Source organism: Numida meleagris, chromosome 1 (assembly GCF_002078875.1).
Source record: "Numida meleagris isolate 19003 breed g44 Domestic line chromosome 1, NumMel1.0, whole genome shotgun sequence".
Lineage (NCBI taxonomy): Eukaryota > Metazoa > Chordata > Aves > Galliformes > Numididae > Numida > Numida meleagris.
Window position 1 is genome coordinate 121158026 of NC_034409.1, and position 13094 is coordinate 121171119.

The window sequence follows — 13094 nt, forward strand, 5'->3', positions numbered from 1 at the left end:
AGTTTCACCGTCAGCAAATAGACAATGTAGAAATGGTTTGACTTCTCTGTACTTTACATTTCTCATTTATACTCCTGGAGATAATGGTGGATGAATGTGTATGTCTTTTGCATTTAGACACACAATTGATCTTCCCAAATTAGGAGGCTAACTTCCATACACAATCGATGATGTTGAGCTACTACAGAGGCAACTGGGAAGAATTATAACCTAAATTACCTAATGATCTTGTTCAGAGTAAATGAAAGCTTATTTCCATAGTTAGGTACCTCCAGATCAAGACTTAGAAAAAGAAGAGGCAAATAGTATTCAGAAGACAAAAATGTTTGCTGTTTTTGATACCCATTACCCAAATATGAGATCTACTACAGAACAAGGGCTCCTGATCTTTACAGGGTCTTTCAAAGATGCTCAAGCTCCTTTGCAGGATATCATGTTTCCTACAAAGTACACTAACTTCATATCTGAACTAGGAAGTAAGTAAGATAAAGCTATGTGGAAATTAGACTTGTTTTGACTTCCAGAGGTCCTTTTCAATGTAACTTATTCTCACTGGGAGTCAACTGTAAGTTCCTCATATGTGAAGTAACGTATATATTCATTTAAACCTATAATAGAATCATAGAACCGTTAAAGTTGGAAAAGACCTCTAACATCATCTAGTCCAACCATCCACCCACCACCAATATTGCCCAATAAACCATATCCCTACGTACTTCCTCTACCCTTTCCTTAAACACCTCCAGGGACAGTGACTCCACCACCTCTCTGAGCAGCCTGTTCCAATGCATTACCACTCTTTCAGAGAAGAAATTCTTTATAATACCCAATCTGAACTTTCCCTGGTGCAACTTGAGGCCATTCCCTCTAGTCCTATCACTGTTACCTGGCAGAAGAGGCCAATCCCCATCTTGCTACAACCTCCTTTCAGGCAGTTGTAGAGAGCAATAAGGTCTCCCTCGAGACCTCCACTGCATTTATTTTTGTGAAGATGAATGATCAGAGTTTTGGACTTAGCATAACCACTGATGTTTCCCCTGGAGATTCCTGGCCAACTCTGTTGATAAGACTTAACAGGATTTCAGAGATTTTTTGTGGACTCTTCTGTTGAAGAAGGCTATCCTTGGTACCTTGATCTGAGTTAGAGCATAGTAAGAGAGTCAGTCAGCCTGCAAGGTTTGAAAAGGCATACAGCTAAAAGGCAAACTGACAAAATAATAACTTCATCAAAAGGAAGCAGGATGCTAACAGTTTTGTACTGCGGGCAGCAACAAGAAATTGTGCAAGTCTGTAGAATCATAGAATCAGAGGATCACCAACGTTGGAAAAGACCACCACGGTCATCTAGTCCAACCGTCCACCTACCACCAGTATTTCCCCACTAAACCATGTCCCTTAGTACAATGTTTCTAGAACACCTGCAGGGACGATGACTCCCCCACCTCCTGGGGCGGCCTGTTTCAGTGCATTACCACTCTTGCAGAGAAGAAATTTTTCCTAATGTCCAACCTGAACCTCCCCTGGTGCAACTTGAGGCCATTTCCTCTAGTCCAGTCGCTAGTTACATGGCAAAAGAGGCTGACCCTCTCCTCACCACAGTCTCCTTTCAGGCAGTTGTATAGAGTGATAAGCTTTCCCCTGAGTCTCCTCTTCTCCAGACTGAACAATCCCAGTTCCCTCAGCCACTCCCCATAAGACTTGTGCTCCAGAATCTTCACCGCTTTGCTGCCCTTCTCTGAACATGATTCAGGGCCTCGATATCTTTCTTGTAGTGAGGAGCCCAACACTGAACGCAGTACATGAGGTGCAGCCTCACCAGAGCTGAATACAGAGGAACTATCACCTCCCAGCTCCTGCTGGCTGCACTATTTCTGATACAAGCTAGGATACCATTGGCCTTCTTGACCACTTGGGCACACTGCTGGCTCATGTTCAGCTGATTGTTGACCAACACCCTTGGGTTCTTTTCCTCCACACAGCTTTCCAGCCACCATGCCCCAAGCCTGTAGCATTGCCTGGGGTTGTGGTGCAAGATCCTATGCTTGGTCTTGTTGAACTACATCCCATTGGCCCCAGCCCATTGATCCAGCCTGTCCAGATAGCTCTGTAGGGCCTTCCTACCCCATGCAGATCAATACTTTCACTCAATTTGGTGTTGTGTGCATATTTACTGAGAGTGCACTCAATTCTCTCATCCGAATAATCAATAAAGATCTTAAGCAGAATGGGTCCCAGTACCAACCTCTGGAGAACAACACTCATGACCAGTCACCAGCTGGATTTAACTCAATTAATCACCGTTCTCTATGCTACAAGAAGGGGTGTTACTTGCCAGTTTTCACTGAGTTTCATTCAGTTTTCATTATTCTTCTTGTGTCACAATAATGATACTACCATATCTATAAACATTGCATTTTTTCTGCTGATCGTACTAGAATTGTAAAAATGTGACAAATTTGCCAGCATTCCCCTTCCCTTCTCCCTGCTTCTCCCTATTCCATGTGTAGTTTTTTTAGGCCATGTAAGACTAAATACCAAGGGTAGTCATTATCTGGTATAATCTTGTTCACGAAACAGAGACTGATGAAGAACAGTTTTGGTTATCACATTTGCTGTTTATAGTATTTCTGATATTTTTCTGTGCACGTGACATTGAGGACCAGCTTGGCACTGGCTGCACATGTAAATCTGGAGCAAGATGATGACTCATCTAACTGAAGGCATCTGCAGTGCAATCACCTACATCTGACCTTGTCACCACAGGAACACTTCATGGCTAATGGGGAGAAGTCCTACTTTTGGTGTGCAATTTCTTTGACTCACCTTAAGCCTCTGCATCAGGATGAGATAAGTGATATTTGTTAAATGTCTCTCTCTCACCTCTGAGAGGAGAATGAAGCTTAGACCTGTTAATGCAGCTGTAGATGTCTACCTTTAGGTCAGCCAAATATCCTTACCCCCTTCCTCCTCATTGACTTCACTCCAGTTCACAAGACATACCACTATAAAACCATATGAAACTGGAATAGAAAACCTCTCACTCTACAGTGCTGGGTAAGTTCAGACACTCCTACAACAATCATGCAAGCAATACCCAAAGTCAAAAATTAGTAGTTTGAATCTGTCAAATAACTTCCATTTCTTGGTGTTCCATTATAATGAAAGATTCCAGAAGGGATGAGGGACATGCTTATTTAATAAATGCATTCACTAAAATCCTAGCTAATACTAAATTCAATTATTTTTCCAGTTGAAGACTTAGATTAGATTGTGCCTACATTCACTCACAGAATCACCTAGGTGGGAAAATGTCTGAAAAGCTGCTAGCTACCATTTATGAAACAACTTCAAAAACAATCAATCAAACAACAATAAAACCAAAAATATTAAAACAAACTCAGTTGTCCTCTGAGTACAGAAGTAATCTTTAGACTGAAATACATGCAAGGTCCTGGACAATATGTGGGCATCCTCTGAATATACCCGGAAGCATTTAAAGAGAAGGATGTAGGCCTGCCTCAGCTAATTGGGCAGATACATCCTCTCCAAAGTGCCAGAGGACACAGAAATAGAATGAGGGATGCAGAAATTACCTTTTTAGCTTGAAATAAAAAGAGAGAGAAGTTGGTGTTGCAGTCTTTCTCATCCCCTCCTTATTCCCCTGGCTGCATGTTTATTTGCAGGGGAAAAGCACAAGTATTACCAAGTGTTTTGACACATGAAAGTGGGAGTGGGCTCTTTTCTCTGTGATGAAGGCTCTGTCTGAGAGCACTAGCCCTAACATTGAGCAGTGCCATGACAGTAGATTACTTGATTTCCACTGCAGACCACAGCACAGTTCAGCATCTCTCTCACATACTCCCAAAACAGTTCATGCAGCATCCTTGGCCTGTCTGGTCTTGCACTGCAGCGTGAGTAAGTCCCTTGCCACATCACCAGCTCAGAATTTTGTATATATACCCATTGCCACTCATCCGATGCCCATCCTTTGGTCACTTCTCAATAGAAAAGTAGAAAATACTTCTCTCAACCTCAGGTATGTCAAGTGATTTTATTCCCTAGCACTAACCACTCAGATTGAGAAAGGGAAAACTACTCTGGACAGAAGAAGTGCTGTGGGGAGAAGGGGTGACATGGCATGGCAGTAACTGAGGAAGAGAGGCTCTTATTTCAGCATTCCCTTATGAAGAGAGTTGCATTGGATCTCACATTATTCTGTTTGCAGACACAGATTGTTTAGGCTTACAAACACAACCCTTAAAAGGCATTCTTTAAAATATAACCATAAAACACCCTTTCTATTAACTAGGCACTCCTCTTTCTCATGCTTCAGTTGTGACAAACTGGGGGAAAAGTAACCCTCTTATTTTCTGTAACATTATGTGAAGTTCTTTTCAGAGAAGAACAGTTTTTTCCATGTGAAACAGTTCTTTTCATGTTCTTTTCATGTGAAGAAGAAGGAGGCAAAGGAAATTTGAAGATGCTCTGGAGCAACCACAAGATGGCTAAAGAAACAATCAGGTGGGTGCTATCCTTTTACGACCTGGTCTTACATGTTTTGTACTTCGATTGTGTTTTGTTCTGGAGAAAGTCTGGGCAGGCAGAAGCAAATGATTCAGTCACTTGATCATGGTCCCATGTCCCAGCACTGGCTGGGCCTGCTGACACTGTTCCAGTTCATAAACAAGGAAAACCTTGGTGGAAACAGGGAAGCTGCACTCCTAAAGCTGACTGGAGAGAAAGTCTGAAACTTCAGGAAGCAGACAGCTCAGAGAGCAAACAAGGAAGCAAGTGAAATGCAAAGTGAACTTATTGTTTGGAAATTTTCAGTAAATCCTTCTATCATACTATAAAGTAGCCAGTATTTTTCTCTATTCTTTCCTTCTCTCACCTTCTCTTTTTTTCCTACCTTCCTTTCTTTCTCTTCCCTCTTCTTCTTTGCTTTTCTTGATTTTCTGCATCTCTCTCAGCCTACCTGCTTGCTGTCCTGCTTTCCCTCATCACTATCATGCACCAGCTCTATGCAAAGACTCCCTTTATCTTGTAATTCCTCCTGATCCACAGCTTGCAAGCTCTTCTGAGTTGTTTCTCCCCACTCACACTTTCCTATTTTAGTACATGCAAGTTCTTCAAAACCTCTACATATTTACAGCCTTTTTGACAATGCAGCAGTGGAAGATCTACCATACCACACCCAAGTCCCTGGTAGAAGTCACAGAAGTCCCACCAGCATATCACCTCCCCAGTGGCTAGGGCTGTTGCCCAGTCAAGCAGAACTGGTAGGCTCAGCTGATGGAAGCCTGAGTTGAAAAGATAATCGTACATATGTTTCCCCAACTCCTAAACTTGAAATTTGCTTGAAGTATTTTCTGAGATTAACATTTTGTGCTTTTCCTGTTTTTCATAAACACACAAATGCGGTAACAATAATTTTCTATTAAAATCACATTTACTCCAACAGTGATCCAAACAGCAGCAACTTTAAGCATGGCCAAACTCCTTCTGGTAGCTTGGGTACTTGAGTGAGTGGAGCAATTGTCTTACTCACACTTGACCCTGCCAGGTGACATTAAAAGTTCTCCAGTGAACTGAAACTGAAAGTGAACTGAAACTCCAGTGAACACTCCACTGAACTCCAGTGAAGTGGTGACTCTGTTGCATCTTCTCTTGCTGCAAATGCTGAATGAGGTGTGTGTCAGCTATACATCTGTGCTGGCAACAGTTTATATTTAATCTTGTCATAGTAAAACAAGTGAGTTATTATCTTTGGGACAGACTGTGCATTTCATTTTTGGGTATCATATCACAATTATATTTGTCCTCCCACTTTCACATTTTCTCCATAACAAGGTCAGTATCTTTTCCTCACCACACACAGTAACAGCATTTTACAGGGAATGGTAGAGCTAAACAGTTTCCTGGAGAAGTTTGTTGTAAGCCTGTGTATTGTTCATAGCTATGGCATTTTTCAGACACTGCCAGAAGTAGGGCTGAGATCGAGGATTAGTTGGCCACTCCAGAACTGAACTTCTGCACAGCCTCTTTCTCAGCCGAACATATCGGGACTTCTGTAATACCTTTTCAAGAAATATCAAGATAATCACATCAATTTTTTCGTCTAGAAGTCGTTGGTGGGCCATGTAAAATGTTGTCTTGAAAGTGCCACTTTTAATATACTTGTTGGTCAGCACAAATATGGTCTTTTTGCTCAGTTGAATGCTCTGGGAAAGGTTGTCAAAGACTGGCTGTCCTGGAAGCCAGTCTCTTTCTTCCAAGCATAAATTGAACTGTCTGGCTTTTTGATCTTCCAGCTTTTCAACCAATTCTGTCATCACCCATTCATTCACAGCCAGATCTGTATTGTCATAGGCAATAAAAGCATCATAGCAAGCATCTGGTAAAGGTATACGTCTATAGCCCTTCAACTTGGCAGTGCAGTAATGATAGCTATACCACACATCCCAGAAATAGAGGTGACTCATAATGGCAAACATCATTAAACTTAAGACAGCTGAAATTGATAAAGCATACATGATCAAATAGGATGTGTCCAGCTCACAGGTATTCAGATCCAAGAAAACCAGGCTCCTTCCTTTGTGTGCCCCTGGGCCAGCACAGGTCACATCTGTGGCGAGAAAGGGAATGGCCACTTGAGTCTCGTTGATCCACCCAACAAACCACACTGCATCACAATTGCACTTGAAAGGATTGTTGTGCAAAAGCAGCATCTTCAGGTTGTTAATGACATTTTCAGGGAAGCTAGATTTCTTAATTACTTGGATCTTGTTTGAACTGAGGTCCAAGTATAACAGTGTAATGGCACCTCTGAGAAAATATTTGGTTATCCGTGTAATACGATTGTTTCGGAGTATCAGTTGTTGGAGAGTTGAAGTGCAATTGGACAGCTTTCGTGGAACAGTAGTCAGAAGGTTATTGCTGAGGTCCAGAGTTACTAGTTTGTTCAGCAAGTGGAGTTTTCCCCAGTTGAAGGTCTTCAACCGGTTACTGGTTAAGTTCAGTACCTTGAGTTCTGGAGGCATAGCTTCAAAAACACCAGGAGGTAAAAAACTGAGCATGTTAGAGGAAATATCCAGTTGTTCCAGATTGGTCAGATTCTTGAAGAATGATAGGTATTCATTCCTCCCATCTGCCCAAAAAACATCTAAACGATTTCCTCTGAATTCTAAAGTTTGAAGAGACTGGCTTTCCATCCCTTTGCTAATAGAGGTAGAAATCTCATTCTCATTCATCATCAGCTTCTTCAGATAGGCCAAATTTTTCATAAAACTAAGCACATGACTAACACCTTCTGCCAGAAAGTAATGTTTGTTATTGCTCAGGTCTAGAATTTCTAAAAATTTCAGTTCTTTGAAAGCAGTTGAGTATAGCAAATCAATTCTGTTGTTAGAAAAATCCAGATATTTCAATTCAGACAGGTAGTAGAATTCACTTCCATTTAAAGTTTGACTTATTGCATTGCCTGACAAGTTGAGGCATTTGAGGAAATTAAGATCCTGGAAGTCTAAGGAGTTAACAAAAAATATATTGTTTCTGCTTAAATCTAGAGTTTTTCCATAACTCATGCAATCTACGTTGACTGAAGGTTGGTAGGAGTCAGCCTCTTTGTCTTTGGACTTGCAACTTCGACCATACTCATCATACCTGAAGTAATGCATCTCTTGTAAAACTTGCCTGCTGTATTGCTCTACTGAAATCCCAGGATCAGAGCAATATCCATAAAAGTTACTTTCACCTGAAGAAGGAGAAATTTTATTCACTGAGAGGTCTATGATTTTAAGGGCTTGGAACTTTTTGAATACTCTTAGGTCAGCAACTTTAATGAAATTAGTCCCAAGATCCAACACTGTTAGATTTCTAAGACTAAGCAGTGGATCTAGATTTCCTTCTCTCAGTTCTTTAAAGACATAACCCTTGATTCTTAGGGTTTCCAGGTTAGAGAGGGAGGAAAATGTCTTAGACAGATTCAAGAATGGAGAATACATCTGCAATTCAAAATTAAAGGACAGATCCAGCTCTACAAGGCTGGGGATAAGCTTCAAAAACTGAGCATCTCCAATCTCATTCATGAGAAAATTTTGGGAGAGGTCAAGATCTTTGAGATTCTTGATGTTTTTAAACCAGCTGCTCGGTATACTCCGAAGCGAGTTACTGTGAAGTCTCAAAATTCTTAAGTTTTTCAAGGAATAAAAAGCCTTAGAATGAATCTTAATTGAGATATTAGGGCAGGGAGTACAAGGATATGGGGCATTATAGCAACGTGGGCAATTGCCACTGAGATCAAGAATTTCTAGGTTGTGAAGGGTACTTAAATCATGTTCCTGAACCTCTTGAATTCTGTTATTGTAAATATACAATTCCTTTAAAGTAGAAGACAAGTTGGGTGGAATAAAAGTTAAGTTGTTAGACTTCAGGGACAGTACTGTCAAATTTTTCAGATCCAGAAAGGCTGTTTTTTCAATTTCAAATGAAACATTGCATGGATTACGGTAGTAACAGTTCTGTCCCAGATACAGTAATTCTATATTCCTTAGCTCTGAAAAAGTGTTTTTTTTAATAGAAAAAATTCTGTTTGCTTCCAGACTCAGCAGACTTAAAGTAGCAGGAAGACCCCGGGGTATTTCCAACAGTTGGTTTGCATCCAAATACAATGACTTCAGTCTTGTCAGAGCAGCAAAACTGCCATTCTCAATTGATGGTGGTGTGCTGCACACATTATCTTTGGGCCCCAGTCTGGCAGGCACACAGTTGCATCTGAAGTCGATCTCCACGAGGTTTTCAAGCTGAGCAAAGGATGTTGGAGAGATATGGGGGATATGGTTAATAGTCAGGGTCAGGTTGGTAGCGTTTCCAGGGATCCCTTTGGGGACTTCTGTAAGGCGACGATCGCTGCAGTCTACTCTCACAGTACCTTCAAAGGCTTCCACATCACAGGGTAAAGTTTTGGGAAACCAATTTCCTGACAGCAGCGTTGGAAAGAAGAAGAGCAAGACAAACAGCAGCGCATTTGACATCTTTGCATGATGTACCTAAAAATAAGGAAGTAGGGAGGTATTAATCAAATGCAATGGCAACAAATGTCATAGGACACCAAATCTACCATGTACTAGGGTAAACAAAACACATAGCTAACCTAGGATCCTGTCTCACACTGGCCAGAAATGGATGTGTAGGAAAGATTCTAAGTCTGGGGGAAGGCATGTATTGACATTTCCTCAAATGCTTTTTTTCCTCTATTATAATTAAACATTGCACTGATAAGACAAATATCACTCTAAATAGTGAATCATAAAGGAATTAAAGAATCTGCTAAAAAAAAAAGACAAGGTATGTAATTAAGTCTGTTTCTGTGAATTTTCTTTATTTAAGGGTAAGCAGTGTTAGATATCCAGCAGACTGCAGTTGTATAATACACATAAATGAGCAAAGTAAATTTTTAGAAGCAATTGGAACAAAGAAAATCTATAGCCAGTTAAAATCTAGTATGAAATTTCAAAAACACACAAACAGCTGCATGTCTAATTCAAATTTCATGCAAGCATTCTTCATTTGTTATGAGCCAGAATAGATGCAGGGTTGACCAAAACCAGTCAATGGATGTGCTTCAATATCCTTTAGTAGCAGCTTGCATTTTCACAGTCCAGTACAGAGAGAGGGCTCAGAGGGCTCTACGTTAATTGTAGCTCTAAAGATAAAAATAAAAGGCATTTAAAATTGAGTATGTCTCTTAAAAGAATAATAGTAATTCAATAATCAGAGCCCAGATTCTATAGGCATTTATGGAACTTTCCAAAACATGCTCTCAGATCTTTCTGGTCTTGTCTATTTTACAGAGTAGCGCATATGATGGGAAGAGCAATGGGCTTTCAGTGCTTCACAGTATACTAGTTACTTCTTCAGCAGCTGTCAGTGGCAGAGACACCCTGGCCTTCCAGCCAGAGGCAGCGAGACGAGAAGGCATGTTGCCAGCCTTGGCTTGCATGGAACAGGCAGAGGGGCTTTGACCATTTTGCTGCCTTGCATGGCTTCTTGACTGCCTCTGTTCAGTGTTGGCCAGGAGATTTCTAGATGATCAAAACTACTATATTCAAATTCACCTGAAGAACGCAGTTTCGAAGGATTGGAGACAGACACATGGAATTTAGAATGCTCCTTCAGTAAACAGAATTGATGACACATGTAATAATAAAGCCTAAATGCAGATAACCAGGTAAGCAGCTCAAAATCAGATTATTAACGTGTTCAAGGTACACGGAAATGTTTTTGCTCTTTAGCTGAACACAAGTACATATGAGGACCTGCTCGCTACCTAGACAGTATGGGAAAACACTACTGAGAGTTCCCTTACACATGTTTTGTAGGTGACATCAATTAACTGGGTCTTCCTGTTTTATGGTCTGTTTACTTACACTACTGCATCCTCTCAGTGGCCTTTCAGAGGATGCAAGTATAACTGTGTTTACTTGTTACTTCAGATAACAATGCTAAATATCCCATTCATCTATGTATCTGGAGGGCAGCTCTAGTGACTAGAAAGGCAGCAAACGGAAGAGAAGCTAGATCAAATCTCTCACAGCACTGCACTTCTGCTCTCTAGATTCAACAATCAGGTGGAATCACTTTGGTGATTCATTCAGTCAGCTTTAGAATATAAGGTTTCAGTATAGATGGAAAAATGCAGAAGTCCAGTGCAGATCTTGAGTTCTCTATTTTGGCATTTGAAAATCATATAATCTTCCTGATACTTGGAAGCCCTTCCTCTTCCATGACTTCTCTTCCCATTCTGAGGAAGAGCTACAGAGCTTTCTTCTTTTCGGTGGGTCCACAGAAAATGGAAATTTGGTTAAATAGCCAGATTGGTAGCCATAATCCAACATTTATACAATTACTCAAGGAAAGCTGATCGTGAATTCCAAAGCAATGAGTCATATTTCATTATTTTCAACTCTTGTGAATCATTAGTTGCATCAAAATAACCTTCATTTGGTATATACTAATTCACTTTGGAAACTCACCCAGACTGAAGACATGGATCAGATCATTCACAAGTGTCTTCAGTACAATCTAACCAATCAACTTGAGAGGATGCTTAACTTTTCTGATTTTCTAACGTAGATAAGCACTTGAATGAAAGCGATGAATAAGAATAATCAGAGCAAGAGGAGAGCTAATATGGAGAAGATAAAATACGTTCATTTCATATGACTATCCTACATCTTTTTAAAGACTTCTTTATTTCTGAAAAAATAATAATTAATAAATAAATAATAGGAAAGAAAGTGGGAGGAAAAAGGAGGGCCGCTACCATTAAAATTAATTACATAGAAAACTGAGGGTCTGTCTTTCAATGAAAAGAGACAAAATTTGGATATGTTCTTGTAAACATTCTGCCTTCCTTCATTACAAGGAAACACACTGAATTACTCATGTAAATGACATTTTACTAGACTAGCAAAAATGGTAAGTGACAGTGCATTTCATTTTATTTATTGGTGCTATTCAACCAAGCCCATGCTGTGACAGCAAGCCTGGGAAAAAGAATGGCCTTGCCAACCACTGGAATCTGCGTTGAATGGCTGTTTTAAAATAAGGAAGGAAAACTGCTGCAAGCCACAGGTTTGTTGCTGTTGAGGAAAAGTTAGTCAGAATCAAGGTTTTAAAGTTGCTAAGCCAAGTTAAACCCCTCCGTCCTCTAGATTAGGACTTGGGCAATGTGACATTGCTGCCTAGGTCATCACAGACTTTGCGCATTTGTACTCAGATACTACACTCAGGGACTAGATTCTAGGCACTTATCTGGGTTCCTCAATGCATCCAGGAATAAGCAGGAGAGGAGAGCGGGGCCCCTCTGCAGCGCTGCTCAGCCCTCCCAGTATGGAGTGAGCTGCCCGGGTATAGAGGTGCTGCACTACTAGAGGCCTGGAAGCAGATGCAATAAACTTGGGACATCAAAGCCTTCAGGAACATCTTTGAAAGTTCCTTTAGGTGTCAAAAAATTGCCTACCGAGACTTGTAAAATGCTCAGATTTTGAACTCACACCTGTTGCTGTATTTTTAGGAATGTGGGTGTCTTTGCAGAGCCAGCCTAGCACTTACTCTCATCGCATTTCATTTCTCTGCAGAACTTGTGTCTCCATGCTCCTTTAATACGCTATTTTACATGCAAATTGTTGCAGTCTGGTGCTGTGTCTAACTGTTCACATGCGAAACACTTTGTGCCCATTATTGTACTAGAAAAAAAAAAAAAAAGAGATGAAATTAAAATAAATAAGCAATCACGGAATCATAGGGGTTGGAAGGGACCTCTGGATATCATCTAGTCCACTCCCCTGCTAATGCTGGTTCCCTACAGTAGGAAAAGCTGACTTGTGCAAAGTCCTTGTGTTCAGAAACGTAGTTTAAAAGTGCAGCTAAGATATGCATGAGAGCTGTCCTTTTCTCTGTGATCTATGTTTGTGTTTATAATTTCAAAAATACTTATATTCCAATAGTAACTGAGCACATGCACAAACCCATAACTGAATTCCATCTGATTTGTGGCATTATTCAAATATTGAGAAACAGCGGGGCTAGGTGTTTCTTAATGAAGCTTTTCTGTAAGTGTTCCTTACGCATTTTAAAAGGTGAAAGAGCGAAAGGCCACTGAGCAACAAACACCACTGAAATTACAGCTATTAGAAAATACTATATTCTTCCTGTAGTAATTAGCTTAAAACTCCAATTTGCCATCATTACAAAAATTGCAACTTATAGCCACACCAGCAAATTTGGGCATTTAGAAGGCAGAATAGGAGAATATAGTCTTTTCCCAACAGTTCCAACAATTTTAAACTGAAATTTTCACCTACCATTTTCTGTGCACTGCCACCTCCGAAAGATTTGTCATTAGAAGAAACTGTAAATCAGAGCAGAAGAAAACAGGGTAAAAGAGATCGCCGCTGGTTCAGATCCGACAGAGAGGAGTGGCATAACTCACTCAAGACAACAGCAGCAACCACTACTTTATCTTTCTTCTCTTCAGCTGAACTGCGACTTGAGAAATAATTAAACGTGAAACAACCGCTGCAATCCACTTC

At 40.5% G+C, this 13094-nt stretch overlaps 1 protein-coding gene across 2 annotated transcripts; it reads right to left on the reverse strand.

Annotated features, from left to right (window-relative positions):
• Positions 4033-13068, reverse strand: TLR7 (toll like receptor 7). Of its 2 annotated transcripts, XM_021410496.1 has the most exons (3): positions 12867-13068; positions 12115-12248; positions 4033-9047 (listed from the first exon to the last, which is right to left on the reverse strand). In XM_021410496.1, the coding sequence occupies exons 2-3, from the start codon at positions 12118-12120 to the stop codon at positions 5907-5909; spliced, it is 3147 nt and encodes a 1048-aa protein (XP_021266171.1). In that variant the 5' UTR covers positions 12121-12248; positions 12867-13068; the 3' UTR covers positions 4033-5906. The 2 variants fall into 2 exon arrangements, with proteins under 2 accessions (XP_021266171.1, XP_021266180.1); XM_021410505.1 differs by lacking the exon at positions 12115-12248 and having other exon boundaries at positions 12867-13066.